The following is a 23,095-nucleotide window of genomic DNA, read 5'->3' on the forward strand; positions in this document are numbered from 1 at the left end:
AATGGTTTCTGTTTCCTGAAAATGAACTCAGAGTAATGTATAATTTCTCTCATAGTAATGAGTATTAAATCAGTAAGATTATATGCTAACATATTGATCTTGCATTGATTTATTTATAACAACTTTTACTTGCAAAACCCCATCTGTTGAAGAGTACAGCTGTGAAGCACCTGTTGAGACTATGCTTATAAAACCCTTCAGTTCTATTTAGCTTTATTTTGAAATTGATGAACTCATAGTTAATATAATTTATTTTAGTCATAGTATTTGTTACATCTTCCATGTCCAAACTAGCATATTATACTATTGGTATGTTTGTGGTATCACTGTCTTCTGTCATTTTAGTTAGATGATGATAAACAAATTTTTACATTAATATATAGACATTGAATTGAGTAAGATTTTTCTGAGATTTCATTGTCACGATGCAATGACTTACATAAACCACATGCTTAATACTGAGTTGGATGTACCATCATGCATTTAGTAAGACTAATATATTTTCAGTGTTTTCTAGATGATGAAAATGATGTATATTCATCTCTTTGTCATTCTTCCCTCGCCCCTTCACACACTTTTGGCAAGTGGTTGTTGTGGGAAAATTGTTCTACTTGACTAAGTTTGTAATACATTTCTGGTCTTTCTTTGGGTCTTTTGATGCAATTATTTCCATATATCCTGTCTCTGTTACAGTTTTTCTTTTGTCCCTAACACTACTGAAACTGTAATCACTTTCCTAGTTGAATGTATGTTTTTATCAACCTCTCTTTTATTTTATATTTCTTTTGCAATTGATTCACTTTTTATAATTAACTGTCCTTTCATTAGCTTCATTAGACTGACTCATTTCTCACTCTTCTTATAACATCTGACAGTTACTTTTAAATCTTCTTTCTTTATGGTCTTCTCTTTCTCTGCTATTTTCATAAAAATTGATACTCCTAAGATATTCAACCTTGCCTCGCTCTTCTCCCTGTACATGCTTTTTTCAAATGATCATATTTTTATTTGGAATTCTGTGTTTACTCTAATACCCAACCCGTATACCCAACTATGTTTTGGAAAAATATACTTAGATGTTTCAGTGGCATGATAAAATCCAGTAACTTCAAAATGATTTTCATTCTTCTGAAAGCTAACCTTCCTTTTGCATTCTCTATCCTCAAGCTACCCAAGCTATAAGCCCAGTGGGTATTCTTTGTTCACATCATTACTTCACTCATCAGTGCACATTCAAATCACTGTGTGAACTTTTTGCTTGATGGTTACTTTTTTGCGTGGGATCCATCGCAGGTAGATTCTGAAAAGTTGCTAGTTGATTCTCAAGTTTGCTTCATAATGAAGGACCACCTAATTACATGATGAAGAACCACTTACATTTTAGTCAATTGGCAAGCTCTGCTAATTTTATCTTTTTAATATTTATTGAATTTGTGCCTTCTGTGTCTGCATGTCATTTTGCTTTTGTCAATATTTGTATTATGAGAAGTGCTTCTCTTTTTTGTTTTGTTTGACTTGTTACCAAACAAAGTACCATGGTTTTCCAGCTTAGATCTTGACTGTGATATAGATAACTGCTCTCCTATGGGCTAATTTTGTAGTTTTGTCTGGGAGTCCTTCCTACAGACAAAGTGTAAAGCTCATTCACTCTGTTCTTACAATGATTTTGTAAGAATCCCATTACTTGTGTTGATATGCTTTGAGTAGCTAGAATGGTTTTTGTTTCCTGAAAATGAACTCAGAGTAATGTAAAAACCACTCTTGCATAGAAAACAATTTGTTTTCAAACAATTTCTGATCTAATGGTTCTGATCTAATTGGTTCTCCTTTGTATCTGTTATGTGGCTTCCTTCAAACTTGCTGAGGAAGATTTGTAGCAGTGACCTGGTATCTCATGGAAAAGTAATGGTTCCAATCTGATGAATATTGACTAAACTTGGATACTTGAATGAGTTAGAGCTGGAATATTCCAATTCCTTTAAAAAAAAAAAAAAGAAAACAACAGACTCCTCATGATCATGGCTTTTGTCAAAAAGTTACTTGCAATGTTCTTTTTTAATATAATAGTGATAAGATGTTTATCTCCAACTCCCATAGAAACAACATGCCATCTTGTAAATTGTATTGATGTATTAGAATTTTTTCTCCAGTGGGAATATCTGAGAGAATTTTGTTCTTCCTTTCTTCTGTCTGGATTTTTCTTAGTATTTGGAAACTTCACTCATGCTTTCCAATATTATGATGTTTTAACACACACATGCACACACTCATACTCACACATGTACACATACAACTTTTTTGTATTAGAAAAATTTTTATTTATTTTTATTTTTTTTAAATACTAAATTTTATTTTTATATTCCCCATACAATTGCAAACCCCCCATTCTGACCCCAGTCCCTCCCCTCCCGCCCCCCACCCCCAAAAAGTGTCTCTGGTTCATAGTTTTTTGTTGATTTTGATTTTTACTTTCTTATAGTTATTCATTTTCCTGGTCCCTTATTTAAGTTTTCTAGATTCCTGCTATGAGTGAGACCATCCGGTATTTTTCTTTTTCTTTTTGGCTTATTTCGCTGAGCATGATCCCTTCCAGTGCCATCCATGTTGCTGCAAATTGCATGTGTTTATCTTTTTTGAATGCTGAGTAATATTCCATGGTGTATATGTACCACATCTTCTTGATCCAGTCATCTATTTTTGGGCATTTGGGCTGTTTCCAAAGCTTAGCTATTGTAAACAGTGCTGCTATAAACATAGGGGTGCAGGTGTTCTTTGGAATTGATGTTTCTGTGTCCTTTGGGTAAATACCTAGGAGTGGAATTGCTGGATCATATGGAAGCTCTATGTTTAGTAGGTCCAGAAATCTCCACACAGCTCTCCATGGTGGTTGGACCAGTTTGCACTCCCATCTTGGCATATTTTTAAATGTCATCATCACAAACCAATTTTGAGGAGGATAATGTTATGTAGCATGATGTACTACAGTTAAGAGAAGAATGAAGCCCTATCTTATAGAGAAATTTCCCTACTCATTTTCACATTGAGCATATTTACATGTATTATTTAATCCATAAGCATTACACCTATGTATGTATATGTGACTCTAAAACTTATTCTAGTTTTATAGCTATCTAACAGGCCATTTTAATAAGGTAAATAAAATACAGATGGCAAATAGACACATGAAAAAAGTGCACATCATAACTTATTATAAGTGAGATGCAGGGCCTCCTTGATGGCTCAGGTGGTTGAGTGCAGTGCTGTGAAACTGTCTGCAGCCTCTGCAGAGTGGGTTTGATCCTGGCCAGTGGAGGAGATACCCACATGGTATGGCAGACCTCTCCTGACTTGCTTGATGCTCCTCTTAGCAGTGTATTTTGGTCAGTTTGCCTGTTCTGTTCCCTGCTCTGTCTCTGGTGAATCCTTTCACCCTCCTGCACATCTGGCCTGAACCCTGGTTCTTTTTTTTTTTTTTTTGTACCCTGGTTCTTGTATGCATGAATAAATAAATCTTTTAGAAAAAAAGAGAAATGCAAATCAAAATCACAATTAGATACCACCTGTGAGAATGGCCTATTTCAAAAATACCAGAAACAAGTGCTGTGAGGGTGTGGAGAAAAAGGAACCCTTGTATACTCTTTGTAAGAATGCAGGCAAGTCCAGCCCCTATGGAAACAGCATGAAAATGTCTCGAAGTATTAAAAATGAACCTACTATGATCCAACAATTCCATTCCTTTGTTTTTTATTAGGAATATTAAAAAAAATCCTAAAAATCTCTAATTCAAAAGGATATATGTATTCCTATGTCCATCACAGCACTAGTTACAATAACCAAATAATAAAAAACAACCTAAGTGCCCAACAACAGATGAGTGCTTTAAGAATATGTGATTTATATACAAAATGGAATACTACTCAAATGTCAAAAGGTTGATATTTTGCCATTTGTAACAGTATGTATGGAATTGGAGGTGGTTATGCTGAGTGAAATAAGCCAGAAGGAGAAAGACAAATACTGGATGATTTCACTCACATGTGGAATATAAAGAAACAAAGCAAAGGAACAGACAAAACAAACCTTTATAATCTGACTGCAGAAATGAAGCTACCCTAGGAGGAGGGAGTGTGGTAATAAAGTAGGGAGGAGGCCCAGTGGACTATGGGGGAAGATTATTGATGTTTTGGTGGTGAATATGTTGTAGTAACATATGTTTGTAAAGGTGTGAAATTATGCCCCTAAAACATAGAATTGTAAACCGATGCTACCTCAAAAAAATATTTTAAAATTTAGGTCAATAAGTAAAGCAACAACCATGTGTAATATAATATATTTATTTATTTTTTAAAAGATTTATTTATTTATGCACACAAGAGCCAGAGAACAGGCCAGAGGTGTGGGGGGCGAGAGGCTCCACCAGAGACAGAGTGGGGAACAAAGCAGGCAGACTGAAGCACACTGCTGAGGGGAGCAGTGGGTGAGCCAGTAGAGGTCTGCTGAGCCATGTGGGTTGCTCCCTGGCTGGGGGATTGAACTTGTGCTGCAGAGGCTGCAGACAGCTTCATAAGTTGTGTCCCAACCCCTGAGCCACCAGGGAGGCCTCATATATGATATAATTTAACAGACTATCATCTGTCTATCACAATGAAGAGCTTTGGGAATTTGGATTTGCATTTTGGTACACTTCGTATAAAACTTATATAGCAGCATAAACAAGTCACATTGGAAGCTTGATATTCAGATTAAGGAAAGTCATGCACATTGGTATAGTTGAAACTACCTCTTTTCATAAAATGTTTTAGTGTTTCCTTTGTATTTCACACAGTGAATACACAGAGGTAAGTAGAACAGTCCTGCTCTTTATTATTGATAATATTGCTATTATCAACTGACTTCTATCACAAATTTATCCCTGAAGTCCAAATTTCTGAGAGATAAATGATAACTGTAATGATAATGTTACTATAGCAACCAGTAATTAAGGAGAATGTATTACAATGACTTGTTTTTTAATCTATTACTTAATCTTAAGAATAATTCAAGTGAACTTTATTATTTCATTTTATAACTGTGGATATTAAGACCAAAAGAGGACACAAATTTACTCAAGGGCTCATAGAATATTAGTGTTACTAGTATTTTTATTAGCAGATTCTTAATGGAAATTTTGATCTCATTCCAAGGCTTATACTTTTCTGTGTCTGTGCCTTCATAAATATGTAGTAGTCTACTGATCCCACTTAAAATAATTAAGAAGTACTTCTAAGAAATTTTCATAAGAAATTTCTACTATTATACTGATAGGGAGAAACATAAACCCAAAAGGAATTAAGTTTGAAGTACCTACCTGTAAGACAAAACTTGTGATAGATATATGTCCAACTCAGGAAAATCAATCCTCATTAGAATTCATACATAAGGATATTGATTCTTTATGGAAAATTTGTAATTGCATTCTAAAGTATTTTCCTTCTCTTAAAAATTCTATTTGTTCCTTTCCCTCAAGATCATTGACTTGTCTAAGCAGGGCAATAAAGAAAGTTTATGTTGTTTACATGTATTCTCTACATCAAATCTAAAAGACAATTTGCCATTGTAAATTTTATGTCCAGTTAAACACATCTAGGGTTCTCAGCCCATTTTCCTTGTTCTCTTCACTTTACCTAAACAATCGCAGGTGACTGTGCAACACACATTCTATCCCAGGTATCTCCTACTTTTTGATCCACATTTATTAAACTTCCACAGATACAAGCAATATGTTCAATACAGAACATATCACAGCCTTTTCTAGACTTGCTACCTCCATTATTCTAGTCTTCTCTGTTGGTGGTGCCACCTTATATCTTAAATAATGCAACCCAAAGCAGAGGAGTTATTTTGGACTTCTTTTCCATAAAATCCTGTTGATTTTAACTGCCAAATGTTCTGTTCTTGTATAAATGTCCTTATCATTCTTAACCAGGTTACTCTTAAAAGAACTTAACTGAACTTCCTATCTCCAGAAAACACAGATCCATGTTGATTTTCTTAACCTAAAAAGCCATCCAGATGAGGTCTGTCCAATTACCTAAACCATTTAAATGACCTCTACCCTCACACTAATATCATGAATAGAATAGTTATAAAATTCAGCATTTTCCACAATCCAGGTCTTGTCAAACCTTCCATTCCTCTACAAGTCATGTTTTTCTTTTTTCTGTCACATTGCAAATTCTCACATCCATACTTCACCTGCCTACACTCCTGATTTCTTCTACTCCTTCTCTGTGATGCCACAACATTTTGTGCACACAGAATTAAAGCTGTTACTTAATTGATATATTTTAATGTGCCAAAAACTGTTTCTAAACACTTTACACATGTTTTTCCATGTACATATTTTATGTCTCAAGAAAAGCTGTTAGTAATACCCTAACTTTGTACCAGAGAAAAAATGTAGTACAAAGATATTGCCCAAATTTACACCATTTCTAAGTTCAGGAGGTAGGATTCAGTATAAGCTACTATTCTGTATTAATGTTATTTGTTATTGTGTCCAATCACCCCTACTAGATTGAACTATTTAAAGAAAGGAAATCAAATTTTCATTTGTGTTCTTAGTGCTTGATTCAAGCAACAAATTGATTATTTTTGGATGGATTAATCACTAGATAAATATCTGCTGAAGCAGAAATAACATTCTAGGTTTTGGAATCTAATATTATAGATGGGATGGAAATTCCAGTTTCTTCATCTGATGAACCTCATAATTTGGGGTTAATCGACTGTAGATTGAATAAAATTGGCCTTGACTGCCGCCAAGGCCCCTAGTGGTTGTGGTCGCTCTAATCACTATGGCCCTCTGGTGCTCCTGTTGACTCCACTCCAGTTGAGGTCACTCCATAATACCCAGGTGAATGGGATCTGAGATGTGTCAGAAGAATGCACAGGATGATCATTCACCTCCTTTCCCGGGCTGTGGCATCCCAGCCACCACTACTTTAAACCTTGGGTGCAGGGGAAACACATAGGGAAAGGGACAAAGAGTAGAGACCCTGCAACTGCCCATCAACCATTGGCCCATCAGCCCACCTGAATCAATAGCATTCTTGAAAACCCTGGCAGGATTATGCCAAACCTAGTCTGGCCCTCTGAGTGGCAGGATACATAGCAGGGAGGCATAAAGAGCACATAGCAACCTCACAGCCTGAGGGGTGAATGGCCATCAGCCCCACCAGCATCAACAGAATGCTCATGAACCCTGGTGGGGCTCTGCAGTGGGGCATTTATTTGGGAGGGATAAAGAGTACATAGAGATCCATGCCCAGATTGAAGCACCCCCAAGCCCCAGAAGCTTCCAATATCCTGGTAAGAGCACCCAGAAGTCATGCCTGCTGGCACCAAGTGGCATGGCATCCTTATGCCTAGAACATCTCAAAACCAAACAGTGGGGAGAAAGAAAAATGCAAATGGTCAAGCAAGACATCCTGGGAATAATACACCATAGAAAGAAAGTCAGCCACCATAACCCAACAACAATGACATGGAAGCATCTATCTACCTGAAAAATAAAGAATTCAGAATTGCCATAATTAAAAAATTTAGAGACAAAGAAAGAGAAAATAATGATATAAGAAATATTATCAACAATCGTAAGAATGAAATTGAATCTTTAAATAAGAAAATAAAGGAAATGCAAGATGTTAACGGATCAATGGAGGAGCTAAATAATTCTGGCAAAAAACACAAAAAATAGAATAGATAAATGGAAGAATGAATTAGTACTCTCAAAGATACAGATATAAAAGGAACCAAAATAGAAAAAGAGAGGTACAAAAGAAAAAGAATGAAGAAAAACTTTGAGAACTATCTGCCAACAAAAGGAAAGGAAATATGAGTCATAAGTATCCCAGAAGGTGTACAGAGAAACAAAGGAACTGAGAAACTATCCAAAGAAATAATTGAAGAGAATGCTCCAAACGTGAAGAAAAAATGGAAATAGACATACAGAAAGCTAGAAGAACACCAAATTACCATAATGAAAGGAAAATGACAGTGATGCACATAATAGTAAAGTTTCCAAGAGTCCAAGATAAAGAAACTATAATGAAGCTGATGGGGCAAGAAACAAAATCTATAAAGGAAAACTGATTAGGCTAACATCAGACTTTTCTAAAGAAACTATGGACAAGAAAAGAATGGAGCAATGTAATTAAAAAATTCCAACACTGAAAGTACTAGCCAAGAATACTTCATCCTACAAAACTCTCCTTCCTCTATGAAGGAAAAATAAGAACCTTCTCAGACAAATAAAGTCTTCAGAACTTTGCTACTACCAAACCTCTACTCCAAGAAATATTTCAAGAAGCCAAAAATCTAAACCTACAAGAGGAATGAACAAGAAGAGTTAAGCACGACAATGAATAGGACCACAAAATGATGAACAAAAATGGCAATTAGAGACTCCCATGTATCAATATATAGTGACCCTAAACATAAATGGACTAAAGTAGTATACTGGATGAGAAAACAAAACCTAAATGTCTGCTGTCTTTAGGAACTCTACCTAAGTAGCAAAGATAAAATATAAATTAACAGAAACATATATAAATTAAAAAAAAACATAAAAAATAAAGGGCTGGAAAACAATTTTACAAGAAAGTTGCTCCCAAAAGAAGGCAGGGGTAGCCAGAGCTATATTATATAAAATAGACTTCAAACTAAAAAAATTGACGAGAGGTACCAGTTGACACTATATAATGATCAAGGGACAGTACACCAGATAGTTCTAACATTCATTAGTATATATTCAGCAAATGAAGGAGCACCGAAAATATATTAGGCACTTACTTTTGAATCTGAAACAGATATTAGAAAAATATATATGTGATAGGAATCTTCAGTACCTGTACTTGACCAATAGACAGATAATGAGACAAAAAATAAACAGGGACACAATAGCCCTAGATAATGATCTAGACTACATGGGCCTAACAGACATCTCTAGGACACTGTACAAAAAAAAAAAATTAAAAATCCCCAAATGCACATTTTTCTCAAATGCACACAGATAATTCTCCAGGAGCTACCACATTCTGTGCCACAAGATAAACAGCAACAAATACATGAAGATTGAAATCATATCCACTATCTTCTCTTACCATAAAGACATCAAACTAGAAATCAACTATGAAAAGAAAATGAGGTCTCCTCTATAAAGTGGAGACTGAGCAACATGCTGCTGAAAGACCACTGGTTTAATGAGGGAATCAAAGAAGAAATTAATGTATTGAGACAAATGACAATGAGGACACAACTTTCCAGCATCTAGGGGAAACAACAAAAGCAGTATTAAAAGGAAAGTATATAGCAATGCAGGGACTGATATCAAAGATCTGCAGAGGGCTTATTAATACAAAATAAAAATCAAAATCAGCAAGCAACTATAAACCAGAGACACACTATGGGGGGTAGGGGAGAGGTGGGGAGAGGAAGAACTAGGGTCAAAATAAGGGGGGGATGCAATTGTATGGGGAATATAACCAAAATGAAAATTCATGCATTGTTCAAAAATGAAAAATGATGTAAGAATTATATAAAAGAAAATATTTAAAATGAAAAAAGAAAAAAAAAACTCAACAAAAGCAAAGCAAACAGCCCAATCAAAAATGAGGCTGAAGAGCTAAAACGACACTTTTCAAAAGAGGAGATGCAAATGACCAACAGATATATGGAAAATGTTCAAAATCATTTATAATCAGGGAAATTAAAATAAAAGCTACAATGAGATACCACCTCACACCAGTGAGAATGGCCCATATTAAAAAAAAAAAAAGAAAGAAAGAAAAGTGGCAACAACCAATGCTGGCAAGGAAGTATAGAAGAATGGACCCTCTTACACTGCTGGTGGGAGTGCAAACTGGTCCGGCCACTATGGAAAGCCTTGTGGAGGATCCATACAACACTAAAAATGGGTCTACCATATGATCCAGAGATTCTACTCCTGGGACTATATCCTCCTAATTCAAAGGGAAACCTCCTCTCCTATGTTTATTGCAGCACTATTTACAATTGCTAAGATATGGAAACAATCTAAATGCCCCAAATCAGATGACTGGATCAAGAAGATGTGACATATATACACAATAGAATACTATTTACCATCAAAAAAGATAAACTCATGCCATTTGCAGCACTGTGGATGGAACTGGAAGGGATTATGCTTAGTCAAATAAGACAGAAGGAAAGCAAAAAATATTGCATGGTCTCATGGGGAAATACAGGGAAACCAAACAAAGCATCAGGGGAACTATAAAATATGCAGTCAAACGGTAGAGTTGAAGTAGAGCAAGGGGATCAAAACAGAGTAGGGAAGAGCACAAGGGACTATGGTGATAAGCAAGGGTGCTGTGGTGATTGGAGAATCGTGAGGATTACACATAAGAGGAGAAATTAAATACTGTACAAAAATGAACAGTGTTGTATGAAAATTAAAAAAAAAGCCTTTAATATTAGTGTATTAATCAGAATGTGTGGAAAATTCATGAAACTGATCTTGGTATATATAAATAAGGGCACAAATGTAGTAGCTGTTGCTGCTATTATTTTTATGAGATCAATTATAGCATAGCTTAGAGAAGTTTAGGATGGTTTGTCACAGCTGTTTTCAGGTGTAGCGTCAGGGACAAGAGGATATACACTTCTTATATGTTGATTCCAAAGGAGGAAACTTAACCAGCAGACAATAAGAGAGGTTTTGATTCTAAGTACCAGGGAGGACTAATGTTTAGGGAATCAATGAAGGAACTAGTTTTGTGAGATGGGGACCCACTTCAGAAAACACTAAGTTACTATTTAGAAAATAGAGGCCTACTTTTCAGAATAGCATGAAAAGGATAGCTCTGATGTGAAATATTTACGTCAGCATCCTTTGGACTTTATCACATTTGACAGTCCCATGTAGCCAATATTTTGCATTCTTTAATGCCCCAGGGTGTATAAGTATATATTTAATAATGTGGTAATTTCAGGAGTTTTCTAAAATATATATAAATTAGGGTTCTGAAAAGAATCTTTAAAGAAAATGGGATAGAAGTTTATCTATCCTTATCATTTTAGTGAATTATTTCTGGAAAAATAGTTGAAGAGCTATTTCCAAAGGCTTTTAAGTAGTTTCTAATTGCTGTATTTAAGGTATTGTTCTTGGCACTGTGGCTGATGCCGGAATATAAAAGAACTCTTTTTTTTTTTTAAAGATTTATTTATTTATTTATACAAGAACCCAGGTACAGGCCAGATGCACAGAAGTGTGAGATTATGCACCAGAGACAGAGCAGAGAACAGAACAGGCAGACTGACGAAATACACTGCTGAGGGGAGCAGTGGGCGCAACAGGAGAGGTCTGCCACACCATGTGGGTCCCTCGCTGTCAGGGATCGAACTGGTGCTGCAGAGGCTGCGGACAGCCTCATAGTGCTGTGCTCAACTGCCTGCGCCACCAAGGGAGGCCCTAAAAGAACTCTTAAAACAGGGCCTCCTCAGTGGCACCGTGGTTGAACGCTGGGTTGTGAAGCTGCCCGCAGCCTCTGCAGCACTGGTTCGATCCCCTGCCACCTGGTGAGGGTCCCACATGGCGCGCAGACCTCTTCTGCCGCCTGCTGCTCCCCTCAGCAGTGTATTTCGTCAGTCTGCCTGTTCTGTTCCCCGCTCTGGCTCTGGTGAATTCTCTCACCCTTCCTCACTTCTGACTGTACCCAGTGCTTGTATTAAATAACTAAATAAATAAATATTTAAAAAAAGGACTCTTAAAACAAAAATTTGTCCCAAAAGAATTTGCCTTCTATTAAACTCTATGTTCTCTAATGGTTTTTAAATCTCAATGAGAAAAGTAAAATATTATAGCTCATTGTCCAAACCTAGACCAGCTTGAATAAAAAAAGAATCCAGTCTCCACTTGATCCAATTTTCAAAACTTTAAAAATAAGAAGCTTAATATTTTAACTACTAGTTACCATTGTTTCATTTGCCATTTTTAGTTAGAAATTTAAAGTAATAACTGTCTCCATCATACCATACTTGTCTAGGAAGTTGTAAGAATACCCTAACACTAGGTACTTTCAGAAGTTAGTCTAATGGATCTGATGCCTTAAAGGAGGATTATTTTTATTTGTGAAAAACACAGTGTGTTTCACATACTAAGCATGGAAAGATCTTCTAAATTTTGCTAGTTTTTCTCCAGGTCTTCATTTTTACTCAGTAAATGTAAAACAACAGACTATGCAACAGTTAAGAAGAAAATGCATAGTACAATATTTTCCCTTCCTTTAAAAATATTTTACATTTTAAATTAATTTTCATTTAATTTTAATAATCTTTTTGGTCCACTCATATGAACTGTATTCTTAAGCAAAAAGCCTTATTTCTTCTCTTATTTATTTTATATCTCTAATTATATTTTGTATCATATATTTCTTTACTGTATACCAGGCACTATTTGAACATTGGTTAATATGCTTTAAAATTTATTGTAGTGCTTCTTTAACAGTCTGATAGTCTAAACAGTATCTTTCTCTGATTTCAGCCTGTGAAGTTGAAGCAGGAAAAGTATATCAGGTGTCTTCAAAAGACCATGTCCAACCTTTCAAAGACAACATGGAGCAATTTATTATTCAAGGTAAATTCCAGCAAAAAGTCAGAAGATATTTTAAAAAAAATAGACATTAGTTTAAAGGGCATTATTTTAATCACAGAAAATCTATGTTTTGGGCCTCCCCTGGTGGCGCAGCAGTTGAGCACTGGGCTGCAAAGCTGCCCGCAGCCTCTGCAGCACCGGTTCAATCCCCTGCTGCTGGCGAGGGTCCCACATGGTGCGCAGACCTGTCCTGCTGCGCCCACTGCTCCCCTCAGCAGTGTATTGTTTCAGTCTGCCTGTTCTGTTCCCCGCTCTGGCTCTGGTGAATTCTCTCACCCTCCCGAGTTTCTGACTGTACCCATTGCTTGTATAAATAAATAAATAAATAAATCTTTAAAAAAAAAAAAAAAAACAAAAACACACCAAAAAACCCCACAAAACTATGTTTCATGTGAGTCATGGTTAAAGGAAAGTATCAATTTGTGAAAAAATGCTGTTTTGTGAATAACACTCATCATTATTGTTTTTTATGATGGTATGTATAGTAGATATTCTTCTAAGTTTTATCTATTCTTTTGACTTCAACCTGTTATTTACTTGGTTTGTCAATACATTGTACCCAATGTACACGGTATATTGATGTTTTCAGCTCTTCAAGGCATTATCTGATATTTTTAAATAAGATGTATAAATATCTCTGGATTCTTTAGCACCTTTATTTTCAGGGAGCTCACAAATTTTATAAACATTATCTTATTGAGTCTTTCTACATTCCTAGGGGATAAACAATAATGGAAAATTTCAGAAGTTTTTGAAGAAATAATTTTAAGAGAAAATCTATTAAATGTTTCAAATTATTGAAACTTACAATTATATCAAAGCATTTACTACTCAAAACTTTTCAGCTTTGGAATTTTACATCTCTTCTGAAGATTAGATTTGTGTCATGCCATGCTCTTTGAAAGTTTTTTTCTGGGCCTCCCCGGTGGTGCAGTGGTTGAGCACTGGGTTGCGAAGCTGCCTGTGCCTCTGCAGCACAGGTTCAATTCCCGGCCTCCGGGCGAGGGTCCCACATGGCCCGCAGACCTCTCCTGCCGCCCGCTGCTCCCCTCAGCAGTGTACTTTGTCAAGTCTCCCTGTTTTGTTCCCCACTCTGGCTCTCATGAATTCTCTCACCCTCCCACACTTCTCACTGTACCCAGTGCTTGTATAAATAAATAAATGAATATTTAAAAAAATAGCAATTGATATTTAAAAATAAAAAAAAAGTTTTTTTCTGTTTCAGGAATTCTAGGAGCAGGCATGAGACTGAGTTCAATTAGCACTTTGAAAGCTGGCTCCATCTTCTGTTTTTAGGTGATAGCTTTTGTAGGCTATTCAAAATGTCCTTAGTGATGATTTACAATGAATGAAGTGTTCTGAAATTGATTAATGTTAAGTATTTAGATGGGCAAGTGCTATGTAATAATTTAAGAGAAGAATGAAGATTGAAACTGAAATTTGGTCAGATTCCCAAATTAAACTGATAGTCATTTCTTAATTTTCAGGTCATCATGTCTTAGGGTGAGAAATCTACTCACTGATGCCTAAATAGTTCTTTGACTGAAATCATAGTCCTGTAGTTATTGGAAGACCCTGAAAGCTAACTCCTCTCTTAGTAGTGAATGAAAATGAATCTTTCTCTTTTCATCCAGTAAGATTTTAGTTACATTCCTGAAAGGCCTCATAATTGGTAAAATGTATTTTACAAATTACATTTACTATTACTATCTTATTGCTAGCTGATGGTATTTAAAATTCTAAAGATTATATTACTCTATTGTGAAAAGTTGTTATATCCTAGAAACTTGCTGGACCCTTACTAGTATAGTAATTTGTGAATTGTTTTAAAGAGTGTTTTTGTAGCCATCACTGCAAATAATGACTATTTCATTTCTTAGTTTCTTTTGTTTTCTGGCTCTATTGCACGAGCTGCTTTCTTTAATGTAGGGGATTTTATGGAGAAACTATTATGCTTATGAATATTAAGCTTATGAGTATTCTGCTTATGAGTATTAGATGTTAACCATTTTAAGCCTATGAAAAGGACACATATATGAAGTAAATATGAAAAGTAAGTAAATATATTTTAGAGTTCTTGATTTTTGTCTTTGAATCTGTTACATATCTTGGCCCATAATTCCTTTATATTGTTATAAAGAGGCACCCTTATTTTAGCAATATGTAAACTACATTCTGAATATGAACTCTGTCTATAAAAAAAGTTAGAAGTTATTTGGTACTACTACAATGGAAGGTTTTTTGCATTTTTAAAGCATTTTATCCCTGTCTTTTTTATATCATGGTAATGTAGAGAGAAGAGGAAATACAGGACAATATTACTATGCAGTTTCTGGTTTATATATATTATTTATATGATCTTCAGAAAAACAGCTATAGTGGCTGGTCTTTTGTTTATATCCAGGCCTGCCTGACACTAAGTCTTATGTTCTAGCCCTAAACAATAGTCCTGGTGGGATGTGAAAAGCAGAGTGATAAGAATATTTGTGAAGGAAGAGTAACTGTTTTATATAAGGTGTGGAGAAGGAGTTTTCCCCAGAGTCCAAGGAGGCCCTTGGGCAAAGTGTTTATTAGATGTGTCGTACAAATGCCCCTGTCGAAGGAGAGGCCAAGATTGCCCCGGATGCTGTGCTTCAGGGAGCCTCAGGTGACTTGATGAAAACTTAAAAGTCATGACAAACCAAGTCTTGTTTCTGTTCATCTATTTAAATGCTTTCTAAGGTATCCATTAGTTACCTTACTCATGATTGACAAGACTGCCATCCTTCTTTGAGATATCAAAAAAGAAATAGATTATATGCAATATAAAGAGTGGGGGAATTAATCTTTTTTGAGATAGAAAATTGGAATCTTTTATATCTTTACTTGTATATAGTTTTGCATATTGTATTGTCATACAGTTTGTTAATATAGGTTGTAAATATATAGGAAACTGCTGCTAAATTTCAAATATTGCCAAAACCCTCTTTGCTGTAAAAATTAACCTAAATTTTATATTGCAAAAAAACTAGGTCAGGGAATAAAACAATTAACAAACATGTTATTATATGAGTTAAAGAGAAAATTCTAATTTTCTGTCACCTTCAGCAAAGCCATGCTTGAAAAGCTGTGTGTATAACATAGGTGACTCATAACCTGTTTTTTTACTCGAACTGAAAAAAAAAACCTTTTTCTTTAAGATATTGGTCACTGTGTATAAGAAACTTGGATACTCCCTGAATGAATGGCAGAATTATTCTTACTTTAATTCTAAAAGATATTTTAATTTTCAGTAGCTTAATTGCATTTTTTTAATTCGGTAGATTTCCTCTTCATAAGCTAAAAAAACAAATCCTGTATGTCACTAAGTTCACATTATAAGTAGGTTTGAAAGTATTGTGACCACAAAATGTTGATTGTGCCTTCATACAAGCATCATATTGGAAAAGCTATCTCTTTCCAGAAACTTGAATCACATCCCATTTTTTTTCAGAAAGCTTTAATTCCTGAAATTGCCGTACATACAAAGAAAAATCTATTCAGGTCATTGAATTGTTTACTTCAAGATTTGAAAATCTGTACTCTATCACACTTTGGTCTCTCCTTTGTTTATCAAAGGTGATTACAGTTTGAATATACAAGTCCTCTTAGTTTCAAAATCATGTAAAAATAATGGATAAAATAACTTTTTAAAGTATTCTCTACCATTCCAATTTAGTTTTATGATTGTAATATGGGTATTAGGAAGTCAATCTTTGGAAGTCAATCTTCTGCCACATTGGATTTTTTTTTTTTCAGTCAAGCTTACTCAATGCAATGAGGCAGGGACTATTTTGGTATACATTAAAAGGAATCATTACAAATACATGAAACCCATTTCATTCTACCCACCAAAATTTAGGGGCTTGTGTTTTTGAAAAACTAGAAATCATATCTTTTTTTATTATTAAAGATTTATTTATTTATTTATACAAGCACTGGGTACAGTCAGAAGCACGGGAGGGTGAGAGAATTCACCAGAGCCGGGAGCAGAGCAGGCAGAAGGACTGAAGTACACTGCTGAGGGGAGTAGCGGGCGGCAGGAGAGGTCTGCGCGCCATGTGGGACCCTCCTCTGGTAGCCAGGGAGCAGCCGGGGATTGAACCGGCCCTGCAGAAGCTGCGGGTAGCTTCGCAACCCAGCGCTCAACCGCTGCGCCACCGGGGAGGCCCTAGAAATGATATCTTTACCTAAAGGTAATATTGATAAAAAAAATAGCAGTTGATATATTGAATTAAGCATAATTATATATCATTTTAAGAATTTTAAAAACATGAAGTTCAACATTTTCTTCTTCTTAAAGATTTATTTATTTATGCAAACAAGAGTTGGGGTGCAGGCCAGAGATGCCGGGGGTGAGAGGATTCACCAGAGACAGAATAGGGAGCAGGATAGGCAGATCCATGGAACTACACTGCTGAGGGGAGCAGCAGGCAAGACAGGAATGGTTTGCTGCACCATGTGGTAGCTCCCTGACTGGGATCAAACTTGTGCTTCAGTGGCTGCAGATAGCCTTATAGTGCTGCGTCTTCACCCCTTTCACCACCAGAGAGGCCCCAAGTTCAATATTTTCAATGGACATTTTGAAAGTCCCTGTTAATTATTATTATTATTTTTAAAGATTTATTTATGCATACAAGAACTAGGGTACAGATCAGAGGAACGGGGGAGTGAGACAGAGTGGGAAACAAAACAGGCAGATGGACTGAAACACACTGCTGTGGGGAGCAGCGGGTCAAACAGGAGAGGTCTGCTGCACCATGTGGGCAGCTCCCTGGCTGGGGATCGAACTCTTGCTGGAGCGGCTGCGGATAGCTTCATAGTTTATGACTTGCCCTTTGTGCCACCAGGGAGGCCCTCCCTGCTAATTACTGAAGGCACTGTGCTAAATATTTTGTGCATGTTAATAGATTAATCTATTTGTTTAAGATTACATTGCTAATTTTAGTGACAGAATCAGAAAGACATATAACTTAGCATCTTTGTTGCAGTGTTTTTAAATTACACAAATAATTTTCTAATTTTTCTTAAAAAGTTCAGAAATTTTCTTCCATGCTCAATATAATCTGTGTATTTTATAAAAATAAAAATATAGACAGATGAAGTCAATCAGAAGAATGTCTTCCTGAAAATGGTTTGCATGTGGTGCTTTATTGTTTTCCCTTAAGAAAACTTTCTGTCATCCTAGAATTGTTTCTGGAAACAAATTGTTTTATGTTACACAGTTCAGAGCATGTCTTAAAACAAAATATGTTCACATTGTTATCTTTTCAAAGTAAAATCATGGAATATTCATTTTTTTTTACTTTTTTTAGTGTAGCTAATTAGTGATTTGTAAGTTTACATATATAATGCAAAATACAAAGCAAAAAAAATCTCTCTGCTGCCAACTCAAATGATCCTGTTAAATTTTAACAATCCTTGCAAAGAGTGACAGCATGATACTCTATTATAGTTGTACAGGTACTGCACAGACTTCAAACAAACACTGTCTAAAGGTTATAAATTTTAAACAGCTCAAGCTGTACTATTTTGTTTTAAGTAGTAGTAGAAACACTTTGACAGTTCCCAAGTGATCCTGGGTTTGATTTTGGGCAGAATTCTAATATTTTAAAATAAATTTGTCCTGCTCCACTTTGTCTTCTATTATCTCCAAATGGCCACAAGTATGACCCAAAGGGAAATGATTATGATAAAGAGACAACTTCTCTCACTGGTTACAGAATTTTTTAATTTAATTAAAAAATTGTTCTATGACACATTGGCTTTCAAAATATGTCACAAAACATTAGTGAGCTGTAAAATAAATATACTGGTTGACTATACATTTTGATCTTATAGAATTGACTTAAAATATTAGAGAACATTGCATGAACTAAGTATTTTGGAAATTGTGTGTGTGTGTGCAGGGCAAAATATGTAAAAGTGACTGCTATTGTTATTTTATGTGATAGAGTTCCTATATTGTTTTAAATAATTAGAAAATAGTGATGTGATCTCTTTCCAAAATTTGAACTTTGGATTTGTATCAGGCTACCACAAAAATAATCGTGGATAAAGGGGTCCACTATCATCTCTCCATTTTCTATTAGTAGAAAAAATATAAATATTTTGTCTTGTACCTTTTTTTAAAAACATTTATTTATTTATTTATACAAGCACTGGGTACAGTCTGAAGCGCGGGAGGGTGAGAGAACTCACCAGAGTGGGGAACAGAACAGGCAGAATGACGAGGAAATACACTGCTGAGGGGAGCAGCGGGAGAGGAAGGAGAGGTCTGCGCGCCATGTGGGACCCTCGCTGGTGGTCTCGGATCTAACACGTGCTGAATGGGCAGCTTTGCAACCCAGCGCTCAACCGCTGCCACCAAGGGAGGCCCTTATCTTGTACCTTTTTAGAAATAATCTCTACATCTACTCACTTGTGACCTGCTATGGAGAGCACTTAATTATAGAAGGTCACATATCATTATATTTAATTTTTTGACTTGGTTTTTATGCTTTTTCTTGAAAGAACTGTTTTCAACCAATTATTGTCATTAAATCCTTCACAAACAATTCATTAAAAATATGAAATTAATGTTTTTTCTCAGGTCAATATGATCTAAATTACAAAAAAAGAAAAAAATGACATGCAATCTAAAATTTTAATTGGTTAAGGAACATATCATATCTCATTATAATTGTATATTATTTGTAATGTGTATGATATATAAGTAATATTTATATATATATATCAACAGAAGTATGCTAACTTTATGAAAATTAAGTGTTTTCTGTATGTATCTACAATGTTTATAGATTTAAAAGTAACATTCTGGGACCTCCCCTGGTGGTGCAGCGGTTGAGCTTTGGGCTGTGAAGCTGCCTGCAGCCTCTGTAGTGCCGGTTCCATCCCTTGCCACACCCACTGCTCCCCTCAGCAGTGTATTTTTTTAGTCTGCCTGTTCTGTTCCCCGCTCTGGCTCTGGTGAATTCTCTCACCCTCCTGCCCTTCTGACTGTACCCAGTGCTTGTATAAATAAATAACTAAAATCTTTAAAAAAAAAGTAACATTCTGACTTGGGTACATTATAATTATAAATAATGGGTTAAATATATTTAATATTATTTTAATTATATTTTTCTTGAGGTGGTATGACTATTACCATTTTCTCATATTTTTTTTCTTTTCTTGTATTTTTAGCTAAAATTGACCAAGAGGCAGAGGAGAATTCACTGACAGAAACTCATAAATGGTGAGAATTACTTTCCTTTAATATAAAATTTCTTCTCAGAAAAGTCTTAAATATACTTATATGTTTCATTTCAAGGAACCAATAATTAGCTCAGTTTTTATTCAAGCATTAAAGAAAAATAAACTAATATAATAGTATACTTTAATTCCACATTGAATTTTTTATTATACACTGATTTTATTTTTGTGACTATTTGGTATATAATCCTGTTAAGTATCAAATTATTGTGAATTGCTTAGCTATTCAAAGGTTTCTAAAAAGCTTTGGGTAGGAGTTAGGATTTGTGGATGTTAGAGATAAATGAAAATAGCAAGAACCTTTTTAGGAAAAAAGGTTGAAGAACTTGGTTGTAGGAAAGTATAGGGTCCAAACAGGAAGCCTAGAGCTTCTCTTGTATTCACTTTTAGAATGAGATTTGTAATCATGGATTACATGTGAAAATGGTCCATGTCAAGCAAATATCAAACAACAATTGCTGGCAAGGGTGTGGAGGAAAAGGAATCCTATTACACTGTTGGTGGGAATCTAGACTCATTAGTCCAAAGGGAAAGAAATTGGAGATTCCTCAAAAGTCTAAAATGGATTTACCATATGACCCAGCAATTCCACTCCTAGGTATCTATCCAAAGAGCAAAAAAAAATACTAATTTGAAAGGAAACCTGTACTCCTATGTTTATAGCAGCACTATTTCCAATGGCCAAGATATGGAAACAGTCTAAATGCCCCAGAACATAAAAATGGATCAAGAAGGTGTGATAAATATATTTAATCGAATACTACTCAGCAATCAAAAAGGGTAAACTTACGCCATTTGTGGCAACATGCATGAAACTGGAAGGGATTGTTCTAAGTGAGATGAGTCAGAAACAGAAAGATAATACTGAATGGTTTCACTTATATGTGGAATCTAAAGAAACTAAACAAAGGATCAAGCAAAGATGAACTATAAGACTGGCCCTTGAAAGCATACTGTAGATCTGAGACATTACTAGGGGGTGGGTTCATGTCAGGGAGGGAGAAGAGTGGAGAACAATGGGAGGGGAGTGTTGTGGATGGTGGTAGGGGACAGTGGACACTTGGTGGTGGGAGATCTATGGTGATTGCAACTGAAGGGAGTAATCCTATTTTGTGAAAAAATAATCGAGGATGTTTAAATACAAACAAAATATAGGAGTTAATAATTTTTAGCAGGTTTTAATATTAAGACCATGACTCAAATCCATAGGGTTGTAAGGCTTGAAAAACTATGCTTCTAGCATTGTAGATGTTCTAGAGAAATGTTTATTATAAGTAGTCTACAATCATTTTCAAGGAAAGAAAGTTTTTCAGTAATGAAACTAAGAAAAAAAGACTGTTATCAGTGAATTACCTATACAAGTATTTCATAAAGCAGATTAGAAATCTCCTTTAGAAGGTTATTATTCGAAGGGCTCATTTGGTTAGAAGTCATAGAAATCATGGTAAGTTATACCTAAAAAGGGATTCCTCAGAGACCTTCAGAATCCAAGATAAAGCTAGAGAGACCTAAGAAAGGAGGGGATGAAGCAGGTGTAAACACAGGCCCATCTTCTCAATGTGTGTAAGAGGGTTTACAAATCCTGGTTTCACCTTTTTTTTTTTTTTTAATTTGTCAACTTAGGGGAAATTACTGAAATTTTCTGTGCACCCATTTCCTCACTACAATGGGGAGAGTAATAGAACAATTACTTTCTAAGCAGGTTATATGCTTACTAGGACAAAGTAAGCACACTATTATTATTTGGTATTTTTTTCACTATGTTTGTCACAGTGACCTACCACTAATTGATCTATTGAAATTTCTCTATAGTTATTATTGGAGATTCTGGAAAGTATGAGTCTAATTGACTTTGAGACAGGTAACATTGGCTTCAAAAGTGCATGGGCTCTGGGTGAGGCAAGTTTTCTAAAGTTTAGAAATAATGGCACAGTGACTTTTTTGTGGGGGGGTGGGGGAAGAGGGACAGAGGCTAATAGAACCAAAAAAAGCTGAAAAGAAATAATTTGGTGAATCGCGAATGGTCTTTCTTATAAGTTGATTTTTCTTTCTTTATGAGACCCTTTCTTTATATGATAAAAATCTTACATCGCATCTTTGTTCCAAATCATTATATACCTCAAATATGGGTAAATGCAAATGAAAAGTATCGTTGATAATTTTTTTTTTTTTTTTTTTTTTTACTGCTTTGCTTACCATTTGTTCTGATAGGGAAGATAGTTATAGACTTAGACCAGTAGGTGGTCCTGTTGTATACCTTGCAAAATTTCAATCAGAGTAGGAAGGGGGAAATAACTGCATAAAGTCTGGCATCACTGAAGTTGTACATCTGTAGAAAGTGTCAAGGAAGAAGATAGCAACTACTTTTATGAGTCTAGCAGACTAATTAATCTTTCTGATCCTGGTTTTCTTCACTTGTTGTGGGAAGCCAATGTGATCATATAAATATTGTATTAACACAGTAACTAAGCATGCAGAAATTTATAATAAAAATGACAACTTTCCAAGATACTATACATTTTTCCTTCTTTTCAAATAGCAGTTCTTTCAAAGATCCAAAGTTTTCCACAGCTTGTCCCCCAAATGAGATCAGTTCAAAGTCATACTTCTACTCCTAGGGAAATATTAGCGTAGTGCCAATGAAAATATATTTAATCTCTCTGGAAATACTGCGATGTGGAAATTTGCGTCTATGCTGATTTTTTAAAGAGCTATGTTATCATTACCACATAAAAATCTAGATTAGTGTGAATAGATGTAGACTTAGCATGCTTATTCCAAAGAATTGGCAAATTTTTCTGTAAATAATTTAACCCATTACTACAGTTCCCACAGTGACTTGGATTTGTTTTTAAATGTTATGAAAATCTATCCTTACAAAATAACTTAAAAGGTCTTTTTAAATTTTATTTTAATCATTGCATGGTTTAGCAATAACATCATGAGTATATCTGAGAAGAAATGAATTATTCACAATTATTTGAGGATACTGAAATTAAGTTAAAGATAATGAGAATTTGACATAGTTTTCAAAACTGATCTTAAAAATATATGAGCAATGAGGCTACAAGATACTTGACTTTGAATTACTCAGGCAAGAATATACCAGAAAGAACGCATAGAGTGTAAAGGCAATAAGAAATCAGTAAA

At 35.1% G+C, this 23,095-nt stretch overlaps 1 protein-coding gene across 1 annotated transcript in view; it reads left to right on the forward strand.

The window, feature by feature from the left end:
• FMN2 (formin 2) overlaps nt 1–23,095 on the forward strand; it is a 308,497-nt gene that overhangs the window by 251,972 nt on the left and 33,430 nt on the right. Inside the window, exons 14-15 of the mRNA XM_037510275.2 lie at nt 12,563–12,655; nt 19,877–19,928. Coding sequence (XP_037366172.1) covers nt 12,563–12,655; nt 19,877–19,928 — 145 coding nt within the window. The remainder of the gene's footprint in view (nt 1–12,562; nt 12,656–19,876; nt 19,929–23,095) is intronic.

The sequence above is a fragment of the Talpa occidentalis genome, unplaced genomic scaffold, assembly GCF_014898055.3.
Source record: "Talpa occidentalis isolate TD23 unplaced genomic scaffold, MPIMG_talOcc4v2.1 talOcc4.14, whole genome shotgun sequence".
In the NCBI taxonomy this organism is placed as follows: domain Eukaryota; kingdom Metazoa; phylum Chordata; class Mammalia; order Eulipotyphla; family Talpidae; genus Talpa; species Talpa occidentalis.